This window comes from Dermochelys coriacea, chromosome 2 (assembly GCF_009764565.3).
Source record: "Dermochelys coriacea isolate rDerCor1 chromosome 2, rDerCor1.pri.v4, whole genome shotgun sequence".
Lineage (NCBI taxonomy): Eukaryota > Metazoa > Chordata > Testudines > Dermochelyidae > Dermochelys > Dermochelys coriacea.
The window spans coordinates 158,866,484-158,878,776 of NC_050069.1; the positions used below are offsets into that span (position 1 = coordinate 158,866,484).

At 41.8% G+C, this 12,293-nt stretch overlaps 1 protein-coding gene across 19 annotated transcripts in view; it reads right to left on the bottom strand.

Moving 5' to 3' along the window:
• The window catches only part of LOC119850530 (poly(rC)-binding protein 3-like), a 685,847-nt gene that overhangs the window by 56,250 nt on the left and 617,304 nt on the right, over positions 1-12,293 (bottom strand). For all 19 annotated transcript variants that reach the window (XM_043508589.1, XM_038388664.2, XM_043508587.1 and 16 more), the window contains 3 exons: positions 10,944-10,967; positions 10,808-10,840; positions 6,641-6,757 (listed from right to left, as the gene is read on the bottom strand). In XM_043508589.1, the coding sequence (XP_043364524.1) occupies positions 6,641-6,757; positions 10,808-10,840; positions 10,944-10,967 (174 nt within the window). The remainder of the gene's footprint in view (positions 1-6,640; positions 6,758-10,807; positions 10,841-10,943; positions 10,968-12,293) is intronic.

Here is a 12,293-nt window from a genome sequence, read left to right on the forward strand (position 1 = left end):
TTATAATGCCATATTCATGAGTGGTTTAGAGCTGATTAGTTTTATAACAACTTCATTAAAGAAATGCTGGCAAATGAATACTTGGCTTCTATTCTGTTCTATACAGTAATGTAGACCTGTGATTGCTTTATTCTGCAGTGAGTAAAATATTTTCTTAGCATATGGAAAAAAATTCAGCCAACATTTAGCAATATTTCCAAGTTGCTCTGTTAATAGACAATATTGGGCAGCTACATGCAATGTTTTCATTCTGTTTAGGTTTTGGAAAGTGACTTTTAAAATTAGACATCCATGATAAAATGTTCCTGTTGATGTAACAAGAATATCTGCGCAGCCCTGTCTTTCCTACACAGCTAACGTTCATTAGGAGCTAAGTGGGGCTTTGCCAACAGATTTGTATATGAGGCAGTACATAGCTTTGCTGGGCCAGGAGCAGCCTTGGAAGCTGATTGTGACCGCGATGCCTGGCACACTGACGGGCAGAGCCAGCTTCCTGGCTGCCTAGTGCCAGCTCATGTCTGGTGTTGGGGGGGAGAGGGGAAGGGAGGAAATGGGGGGAACTGTAGCACCTCTGCTGAGGAGGCCTCCCACCTATGCAGAATCTGGCTCAAAAGAGCTATGGAAGTGTGGCGAGTCCTGCTGACTCCCCTGCCATCTAACTGAAGTTTTAGTGTTATAGTATTGTAGTATTTGAGGACCCCACAATCTGTAATATATTTACCTTCACAATGCCCCTGGGAGGGCAGGAAGTGCTATCATCCCCATTTTACAAATGGGGAACTAAGGCACAGACACACTACGTGACTTGCCCCAGTTCTACAGGAAGTCTATGGCAGAACAGGGAATTGTACCTGGATCCATAGGTGCTGACTCCGTGGGTGCTCCGAGGCTGGAAATAAAATAGTGGGTGCTCAGCACCACAGCCCCACTGATCAGCTCTTCCCCCACCGCGATCAGCTGTTCAGCGGTGAGCAGGAGGTGCTGGGATGGAGGGGGAGGAACAGGGGCAGGACGCGCTTGAGGGAGGGGGGGGAATGGGCCAGGAAGAGGCGGGGTGGGTGCTTGGGGGAAGGGGTGGAGTGGGGGTGGGGCCTGGGGAGGAGCGGGGGTCAAGCACCCCCCACAAATCACAAAGTCGGCACCTCTACCTGGATCTCCTAAATACCAGGCTAGCTGCCTAACCATCGAAGCATCCCTCCCATCAGTAGCCAACAAAGTGTCTGAGAGTAAGGGCTACTGCATGGCAAGCCAGGATATGAATCTATAGCACCAGCTTGCTGTGCAGTATCATCCCACAGGGACACTGCCACAGCACACTGAAAGTCTCAGAGCTGGCATACTGCACGCTAAGCTGTACTCCAAGTCATGTGGTGCCCATGTGGAACATTACTGCATGGCAAGCTGCTGCATGGTAGATTCACACCCTGGCTAGCTGTGCAGTAAATCTGCCATATGTAGAACCATTCTAGCTCAGTGCTCAGCAAACAGCTATGAGACTATTGGGCAGATCCTCAGCTGGTCTATGACAATTTAGTATCAGTGTAGTATCGGTTTCATACTTGATATGAAAGCTGATCAGATAATTATCCGATTAACTCTTCCAACAATTCCCCTCCCCCCCATTTTTACCCATCTAATGCAGCTGAGCAAGTATTTTGTGAATATTTGCAAATAAATATGGATTTTCACAACATTTTTCAAACACATTTTGGGAATGTTTCTCTGCATTATGCACTGAGCTCTACCTGCTAATTACTGGTTTCAGAGTAGCAGCCGTGTTAGTCTGTATTCGCAAAAAAGAAAAGGAGTACTTGTGGCACCTTAGAGACTAACAAATTTATTTGAGCATAAGCTTTCGTGAGCTACAGCTCACTTCATCGGATGCATTCGGTGGAAAATACAGTGGGGAGATTTATATATAAATATATAAAAGCTCACAAAAGCTTATGCTCAAATAAATTTGTTAGTCTGTAAGGTGTCACAAGTACTCCTTTTCTTTTCCGCTAATTACTATATCAGGAGATAATCTCATGCATTTGCAAGGGAATACAGATTTGGTGATCTAAGATGTCTTTGCCAGCTGCAACTTCTACGATCGATGTTGATTTTTGCCATTTTTCATAGGCCTGGTTTCCCTCTAGATAAAAGTGCCTATTTTAATCATCAGTGTGATCCAAACTGCGCTTGTTTAGCAAGCATATGAATTCATTAGCAACCTGCTAGAAAATAACATGCCTGTCGCCTTGAAAGATCGTTAAAGCTTTTTGGTAAAAGGCAGGAAACAATACCAGTGCAGAAAAGTCTCTTTTAAGCCTGGCTTCCTTACACTAGGTTGTATGTTTTGATTATTTGGTGGTATTAGAAAGACTGGGTTGTTTGAGGGCTCTCATGTCCTCCCAGGATGTGTTTCTCCTCAATTAGATACCTGTGGTGTTGAAATGAAGATTTCACATAACTTTATCTTGAAAGCAAAAAAACAGCATTCAGCTGGTATTCACTTGAGCACCAAGAGCATTTTGTTCAACCACCAGTGCACCTCACTGTGTCAGATGCAATCCACAGAACTTAGTGATGGACAGATAGTACAAAAACAAAAAAATGTTATAATAGTTTATTCTGCCCAAAAGCATCAGTGGGTGAGGCTCTGGGCATTAAGGAAAAGGACTGCCTTGATCCAGAAGGTAACAACTTATGAATGATTTTAGCCAACTTGATGGATGGATGGATTTAGATTTAGAACAGAGGTGGGCAAACTCCCGTCCTGTCTGGCCCCTGAGCTCCTGGCCTGGGAGGTTCACCCCTGGCCCCTCCCCCACTGTTCCCCCTCCCATGCAGCCAAACCGCCGTGCAGGCAGTGGGGCTGTGAGCTCCTGCCGCTCTGAGCGGCATGGTAAGGGGCTGGAGGCAGCATTTATATGGCAGTGGAAAGGTTGGGTAGGGAGATCCGGGGGGCAGTCGGGGACAGGGAGCAGGGGGTGGTTGGGGTGGGAGGTCCTGGGGGGCCGTCAGGGGACAGGGAGCAGGGGGTGGTTGGATGGGGCGGAGGTTCTGGGATGGTCAGGGGTCGGGGAACAGGGGGGATTGGATAGGGTGTGGGAATCCAGGGGTCCTGTCAGGGGGCAGGGGTGTGGATAGGTCGGGGTAGTCCGGGGCAGGGAGCAGGGGGGATTGGATAGGGGGTGGAATCCTCAGGGGGCAATTTGGTGCAGGGGATCCCAGGAGGGGGCAGTTGGGGACAAGGAGCGGGGGGGTTTGGATGGGTCAGGGGTTCTGAGGGGGACAGTCAGGGTGTGGGAAGTGGGAGGGGCAGATGGGGGCGGGGGCCAGGCTGTTTTGGGAGGCACAGCCTTCCCTACCCGGCCCTCCGTACAGTTTTGCACCCCAATGTGGCCCTCGGGCCAAAAAGTTTGTCCACCCCTGATTTAGAACAAGCTACTGCAACCTCAAAACCATAAAAGGGTGAACAGTTATTAGCTCCTATCAGGAAACGTCTTATGCTCATTTTCTATAGGTTGGGATGATCATTTATCCAGTGATCATTTAAAACACAGTAAGGGTGAAATCCTGTACAGCCCTGCTGAAGATCATGGAGTTGTTCTTTGTGGCAAGGACCATGTTGCTGCGGTTATGGATTTGTACGGTACCTAGCACAGGAGAGTCCTGGTCCACTATTGTGGCTCCTATGTGCTACTAGAGTACAAATGACTGGGATGAAAGGTGGTTCATCCCCTCCCCCCAAGGTGTTAGAAAACACATTTGAACTCTACTGTATACAGGACAAATTTATTTTAATGTGGGTTAGCTGGCTAATGCTATGGAGGAGCTCTGGCTACAAACACAAACAGCTAACATGGTTGTAACAATGTCAAAACTGCTACACTATGTGTTAAGGGGCGTGTGATGTCACATGAACTAAATGAAGTTCGCTAATACAATTTTTTTTTTCAAAAAAGTGCCTCAATTGAAAAAGGAAGACCTCTGTGAGTCAGCAGTTTCTATTGATTTGACACTGATAAACTGAGAACTGGAAGTGCTTAGGTACTCTGAGAAGAACTGAATGTCACTGTCTACACCTTTTAAAGCTATTTTCTTTATGCTGAGAGGTCACATGAGAACATGTGGCCATCTTCTGACATAATAAATTGAAGAAAAACAAACCAAAGCAGCTACTGGTGGTATGCCTATCTCCCCGCCCCCTATACACATACCCCTTCTCTAGGCTAGGGGAGGGGAGAGTTTCTTCTCACCTCTCCTTCCAAGGCCAGGGCATGCAACAGCAGAGAATAGATGGGTGACTGAATAGCAATTAAACAAAAATGCTACTAAAAATGTTAAACTATGCTAGGTGAATATTCATGCGATTGGTGAAATGAATGACTCAATTTGTTCACCCTCAGCAAAATGACATTGGGATTACTGTACTATCCTGGGCCGGATCCTGGCTCTGCCACTGAATTTTTTAACTATGTGGAATCATCAGCGTGCACACGCCTGTGCATACCCTGTTCTGCCCCATTCCAAAAACGCCACTCTGCAGCAGCTAAGAGGGCTGTGAGGATGATCCACATTGGGACAAGGACTGTATGTTTAATTAAGGACTTAATATCTGGACAACACCTAGTGCAATAGAGCCATGATATCAAGTTGGGGCTTCCAGAAATACGTAAATACGTAAATACGTAAATTATTATTACAAACTTTGAAGCAGCAAACATTTAACAAGGACAACTCTCATTTCTCTCTCTTCTCTCCCACTATACATGAAGTACAATTTTAGCCTGAAAAAGGGTCTTCACACAAACCCAGCATTCCTTAGGGTGCATTAGAATTCTGCCAGCTTTTTCTCTAAACAGGATTTATGCCCTGAAAGCGAATTGATAAAGAGTTTTCTTTGGCAAGCAATTTATACCTTCCCGTACAGCCACACTTCTGGGTTGTTACGCCATAGTTATGCTGTTAGCAATACTGAAAGGGAGAATAAAAGTATTTTATAGAGAAATGCAAGAAAACAATATTCTGATTTATGTTTTAAATAAATGGCTGAAGAAACGTAAAACAGAAAGACGTGATATGTATTAAAACAGCAGCACATGATATTTCTATAGCTCATTTGCAATTTGTGAGACTCAGTACTTCGTTATGCCTCCAAGAGTTATAGTTCTCCATTATCCCATTTTTATCCCTGGGGAACTTTCAAAATAATTATAGCAAACAGAACTGGTTGCATGATGCAGACGTCATTCAAGTCCGGCTTTTAAATCGAAAAGTGGCAAATTACATTTGAGGCAAATGTGGGTATTTTATAACCTAATGCACAGCTACTGTAGCTGCAATGAATGTAAATGACCTTTTTGACTAAGAACTGCCACATTAAGATACAAACATATCACCTAAAATACAAGAGAATCAATAAATAAAATATCTCAGATGCTGAAACCTCAACTTTCTTGCCCTTTGCTACGTACAGAGCATTTAATGATGTCTTAGTTATGAGGCCTGACTCTGTATGTTGTTGAATGCCATTTGAGGGATGTTTCCACTGATTTCAGTGGGGATTGGGAGTGACTAGCTTCTTGTAGGTATCCCTCAGCACTTTCCAGCATAGGGCCTTTATGGAGCCCTTTCCTCATAAAAGATACCAAAGTGTTTCATAATTCTCTTGGAATATGGCAACTATTTAATAGCATGCAGGAGCTGTACCCAATAGTTTAGGGTAGGAAGTGAAGAAAGCAAACATGTATATTGAAACTGACTGGGGAACTTAGGCAGAATGTAATTGTCTGGGTTGAAGTTTAGCTAAAATACTTCCTTGCTTTCGAGAAAAGTGCTACAAGAATATTTATTATTCACCACATGTGACAAGGCCTCAGTTTTACATCTCATCTGAAAGATGGCGCCTTCTAACACCATGGTGGGGTATTTGAGTTAGCCATACTGATGCAGACAGAAGAGCACCCTTAGTGTATTAGTACCACCCAACACTTTCTACAGCCCCCTGGGGTCTTTCATGGAGGTTTCCCACCCCAGTACTGGGCATGTCTAATTTTACTTGTCCTGTGAAAGCTGATGTCATTCAGCGTTGTATGTACATGTCTGCATATGTTTAACAGTAGAGGAGCTCTCTTTTGCCTTATTTATTTTCAGTGTATTTATTGTATTTTAAAATTTGATGTCTAAATATGGTAATTGGCAATGATATATTTTGCTTTTAATAATTTTTAAAAAATCTTCCAGTTGAATGAAATCTATGATCTTTTTGATATAAAAATTTGACATCACTATCAAGCTGATTCACACTGAAACCGAGTTCTAAGTTATGCAATTATTCTTTTCAAATCAAATCCACATTGGAACCAGAAATTTCCAAGACATTTTTTCCACCATTAGAGCACATTACTGGAAGCAATTGCTTTTCCCTAAAGTCTACGAAAAGCAAAAGAAATGATCAAACAGCTTGTAAATTGATGCATTATTTCTCTTTCTGTATTACTGCCAAAAGCATTTATAAAAACAGAACCACTTTCATTGCCATAAATAGAGCATTAAACAAATTATATTTAGCATTAAAGCAAACATGAGAAAATTCAGACAATATTTGTACTCCAACTTGAAGAGAGAAAAATTTATTTTATTTGCTTACCTCTTCAAATTTTAATGCAATCATAGAAAAAGCCTTAAAAATTGCATCTGTTGGGCCAGTTATTGTCACAATTCTTTCTGGACAGGAACCTTCTGAAATATTGATTCGAGCACCACTCTGTCAACAAGAACAAATATTTTTAAAGTACATTTTCTTTTGGGATGCAAAATAGGGAGGATTCTACTTGTCTGTCTAGCTAGGTACTTATATGGCTCTCTTCATCACAGTTGGTGAGCAGCACCTAAGTAATTGAAAGTAACAACTGTAAAATAAATTCTCTCATTCTCCCTTTCCTACGTACAGGAGTAAACTTGAATAGAAAACTAAAACCAGAATTGTCGGCATTTGAAATTTTTATTTAGCAAGCATCAACTAAAAATAAAAATAAATCATTTCATGTCTGGACTGGAACCAGACTATTCACTTGAAAATGGTCTGTCTAGTTGGGGCTCCAGTTTTCTGAATAAACAGGATAACTAGCATATGGGCCATATTTTATAGGTCTTTAATTTATATCCTAGACTAAATTATTCTAATGAGCGCTTTGTATAAACTCATACAAATTAGGTAAGTTAATGTGTACTGAACACACTTACTAAAGAATCATCCAGCAGTAACTGTAAGATATCAGTGCAGTAACACAGTCATGTCTCTTTAAGAGGAAGAGCCAGCAAGAAGAAAATAGGAAACCAGATACCTGGGAGACAGAGAACCTGATTCTCATTTACACCATGGCCCCTTTATATCACTCTGATGGGACAGATGCCCCTTAAAGTGGGTATAAATGTATTACACAGACTCTTTAATGTAATGAGAATCAGACCCAGATGGTTCAGGAAAGACCGAGACTGTGTAATTTCTTTTTATTTCTGCACTTACTGCTATTGAACCAGTTTTGTGTATCTTGCCTCTCTACATGACAGCAACCAAATATAACAACAAGGCGTACTAATGGCAAAATCGTCCTGTCACTGAATCTCCTGACAGGTATATTCTGAATGTCTGTGAAGAGGCAAGGGCAGCAGATACTTAATCTACTTTTGTCTGACAGGTGGACTGGAGAGTTGTGAATCCACCTTGGTGGGGGAGGGGGCGAGGGGGTTTCCAGATACACACTAATCATACATCAGTGTTTAATCAGTGGTGAGGCCTAGTTTTAAGCTGGTTCAAAGTGTCTGGCTTCAGTTATCAAACACAAAACAGGCTCCTTAGGGCTGAATCTTACAATGAGCTCCTCTGTTTCAGTGGGGGTCTGTATGGGCCCATGCAGAGCTGCTCAGAGGATTGGTGCATTCAGGGGTTACTCACCTTGACAATACTTAGAATATATGCTTAACATTAATGGAAGTACTTTTTATGCGAGCAAAGTCACAACAGTTTATGTGAAAGACTGTCCCACTATGCATCATTGTATCCAATGTTTTCCGAAAATCACACATGGCAAAAGATCATTTAACTCCTGTTAGGCTTTCAGTCATATCAAAATGATTGAATCGGAGAGGTTACATTCTAAAGGAAAGCAGTAGGGATGCCAGTATTTTTTGGCAGCCTTATCCATGAAGTGAAAGGAATTTCACTGGACTGTAGTTTTCCGGAGACATATCAGTTGGGCTGTGCCAGGCTGCTGGTAGCTTAGAGAATGACACAGACAGCCCAAGTGCCACTCCCCAAAAGATGGTGTGTTACTTGCTATCATGACATCTGCCAGAAAAGCCTAGATAAAAATAACTGTGTTCTATTTCTTTAAAGGAAAGCACAAAAGAAAGCGGTCAGTTACAGGAATTATATGTAATTTCCTTTTTACTATGTATACAACATTCACTTCAGAGTCTGAGGACTAAGATGATATGTCTCCATATCATGTTTATCCGGATACTCTTTGCCCTTATTCTTTTTTAAATCAACCCCTTAATACCCAAAATTAGAGGGTATGCTTCTAGTGTCCTTAGGAATATAAGGAAGAAATTTTCCATTTATTGTGAAAAAATGAGACAAATAATTTTTTTACACCTAACAGGTTCGATTGCAGGGACCAAGGAATAAGATTTCAGAGTTGGGGGGAGAGGGGGCCTTCTCTTTTGTAGATTCAACATGCACACACAAAATCTGTGCCCACAGTTTTGCACTCACCTGTGGGCACAAATCTGAGTGGGTGGAGCTCGAGCTGCCTGTTGGTGGGAATAATAAGATTAGCACCAGCAATTCATTTGGATTAATTGTTTGTTTAATGAATATCAGGGGCATCTGGAGCATCAGAAACACACCACTTACTTCTTTCATAAATCTAAATAAATACCTGTATTTACAAAAACAACCAGGAGTGCTTGTGGCACCTTACTCCACAAGTACTCCTCGTTATTTTTGCTAATGCAGTCTATCATGGCTACCACTCTGAAACCTGTTACCTGTATTGAATGAGTCAACACATGGGTGAAAGTTGTGTCTGCAAAAAGAGAGCTCTGACATCAGTCTGGCTGAAAAGAAACTCTTCAAGTGCATGTATTTAAAGGGCATATCAGATTATTCTTCTACACAGTATGTTTTAAAATTTCCGTAAGGGAGACTTTCTACACGTGCCTAACAACAACGCAACTGGCAGAATATGCACTGCTGAAACCCTAAAACTAAATTAAACATTTCTCGGTACATTCTCTGTATAACTGAATTTTTTTACTTTCAAAAAGGTAGATTGCCTCATCCTTTTAACAGACACTGGAACCCTGCAGGGAGCTGCAGGTTAGTTTCTGCTGACTCACTGGGGCAGATGTGACTTTTTAGACTCCATCCTGAATATAAGAAAGGTGGGGTAGCCCTCTAAGGACAGGTAGCTAGAGTCCTAGAATTTAAGGCCAGAAGGGACCACCAGATCAAATCTGACCTCCTGTATATCACAGACCACAACACCACACAGCACCTGCACATTAAAACCAACAACTGAAATTTGACTAATGTGTTACAGCCCTCAGGAGACTAAGCTGTTATGTGCCACAGCAGAAAACAGGAGGGACCAACGTGCACTAATATCCAAGGCCCCTGCAAAGGCAGAGAACTGACTGAGATATACCCCGATAATCCTGGCACAGAATCTGACTCCACATTGCAGAGGAGGGCAACACCCCTCCCCCAGGTCACTGCCAATCTGACTGAAGGGAAAATTCCTTCTCAACCCTGCATATGGGATCAGATAGACCCTGAATGTGTGAGCAAGAACCAGCCAGCCAAGTACCCAAGAGAGAGAAGTCTCAGAGCTTCAGCCCACACAGTGCAGTGTCCCAGCTCCAACTGTGGCCATCTTTGATGACACAAACAAAACAAAACAACAACAAAGACAAAAAACAACACCATGAAAAACAAACAAAACCCAACAGCAAGAATACATGTGGGGAAGTAGTGGAGGGAAACCCTTCCTAGCCCCTGCAAGTGACTGGCTGAAGCCCTGCAGTAGGAGATTTAGGATCTGGGACAGACCGGCTGCTTGGAAAATAAACCTATGAGCAGCCAAGCCTAGGGAGTTGATTTAGAGTGAGATTTATGCAATATCAGCTTTGAATTAATCTTTTTGTTTATAAATCTAAACTCCAGGAATGGGGGAAAAGGTGCCTTTTTTGCATCTTTACAACACGTATGATGTCTCCAGTTTGCAGGTTTATCTTCTTATCGCCAAGTGTTGACAAAAGGAGTGGTGAGAGGTGAGCCTGTACCACATGGACCACTCCAGCTCTGAGAGAGAGCCAGACTTTTTGGATGGCCCCCACCCCCTATAATGTGTCAATCCAAATCCCTGGATTCAACACCCACCCATAATCCTAACCTTTGGAAAATTCAGCTCTGGAACTAAACTCCATGAATGAACTCCCTAAGAGTTTCTGTGACACTTAGAACCCTACTGACTAAATAAGCTCTGAGACAATAGGGTTACAGGCACAGTGCTGTAGAAATTATCCACTTTTAGTTTCCTTTAAAGAAGACAAAAAACATGAGGCAGCTTTATGGGAAGCTTATATTAATAAAAACTGTTTAATTTTGGCCTATGTTTTAAAACAACACCACATATAATAATAAATAGTTGGTATTAATCTTTCCAGCCACTTGGTGGCACTGTTATTCCATACACATCTAGTTCTACTCTGACAGAAAGAAATAAAGACATCAAAGTTTATCTCTTACCTCCTCCCTCATTTTCTTAACTGTTTCCCCTTTCTGTTAAATAAATGGGGAAAAATTAGTCTCTATTGCAGTGGTCAATTGATATAGAATTTTGAGACATGAATTAAAAAAATAATTTTGAAAGTAAATTACTGACCTTTCCAATAATGCTCCCAACCTCCTGGAACAGGAAAAAAACAACACAGTAAGTGAATATTTATGAATACAAAAAGAAGAAAATGTTAATTAAACAATATTTCACTATAAAGTTCATTCTGCAAACAAAGGTGGGCAGGACAGACCAGCCACATTTCACAATAGCTACATTTTTAGTCCATACAAATATGCACTATAAGAAGGAATGGACTAAGAGCTCCTATTGCAATATATATAAATGACACACAAGAGTTTACTGCTGTCATGGGGAAAGCCCCACTGCCTCGAAAGTAGCCCTGAGTTAATGCAGCATTCTGTCACTGTAAATACCGAGATCTTATTTTGGGGAATAAAAGATTCAGAACTGAGCTGAACAATCTTCTGGGAAAATTGGGAAGATACAGCTTTCACATTCAATGGTGATCTCTTTGAAGGCAGAAACTTGTTCTCTTTTCAGCAAGTAATGGATAGAAGTGGATTATGGTGAGATCAGGAGTTATTGTATAAACAACTGCTGGCCTGTCCGTCTCAATCCCTCCAGTGAGAGCTTCCCAAACCAGTGATTTCTAATCAGCTGTTAGACACTCTGAGGATGGCTAACGGGTTATTAAAATCCTATGTGGAGTGGTATAAAAAGTCCAGAAAAAAACCTTCAAACATGCAATGGGAATTCTGACCACATCCATGTGTTTTAAACCAGGCACACACAAGCAGTAGGGAAGCAAAATGGAAGCTAATAACCATAAAATGAACACCATGAGCATTGTGCTAGTTGCACAGGTTTGATCCAAGACTGAAAAACAACTGTTGGAGATGAGACCAGCCAAGGAAAAAGCTAACTCATATTCTGTGGTTAGTCTCCAAAATCAGCTTCCACTAGTTAAAAAGAGTTAGACATGATTAATCTGATCTGAAGAGCTGATCTGCAGCTAATACTTTCCCTTGACTTGTTCTGAATCACAACCACCAGAGTAGATTTAGAAATGGTAAGAAATGGCTATCCATTACTTTTTCCTGTGAAAAAAGGCTCATTTTATGACAAAAGGCTACTAAATTCATCTCCACATTTCAAGGCTGGTGCAGTGACCTTGTAGAAGTTCTTTTTTTCCAATTAATAATGTATATACATACAAAATGAAGCAGTTAGGGCTTGTGGCTCTTCTAACCACATCCATAACACTGAGGACAGCTGCAGATGTTCTGTGAGTGGGAGAAGCTCTAATTTAGCAAGCTGCTTCAACATGTGCTTAAATCCCATTCATGTTGATGGGACATAAGCACATGCTTAAAGTTAAGTACATGCTGAAGTTAAGTACATTGATGAACAAGGCCATGAAGACCCCAGTCTGCC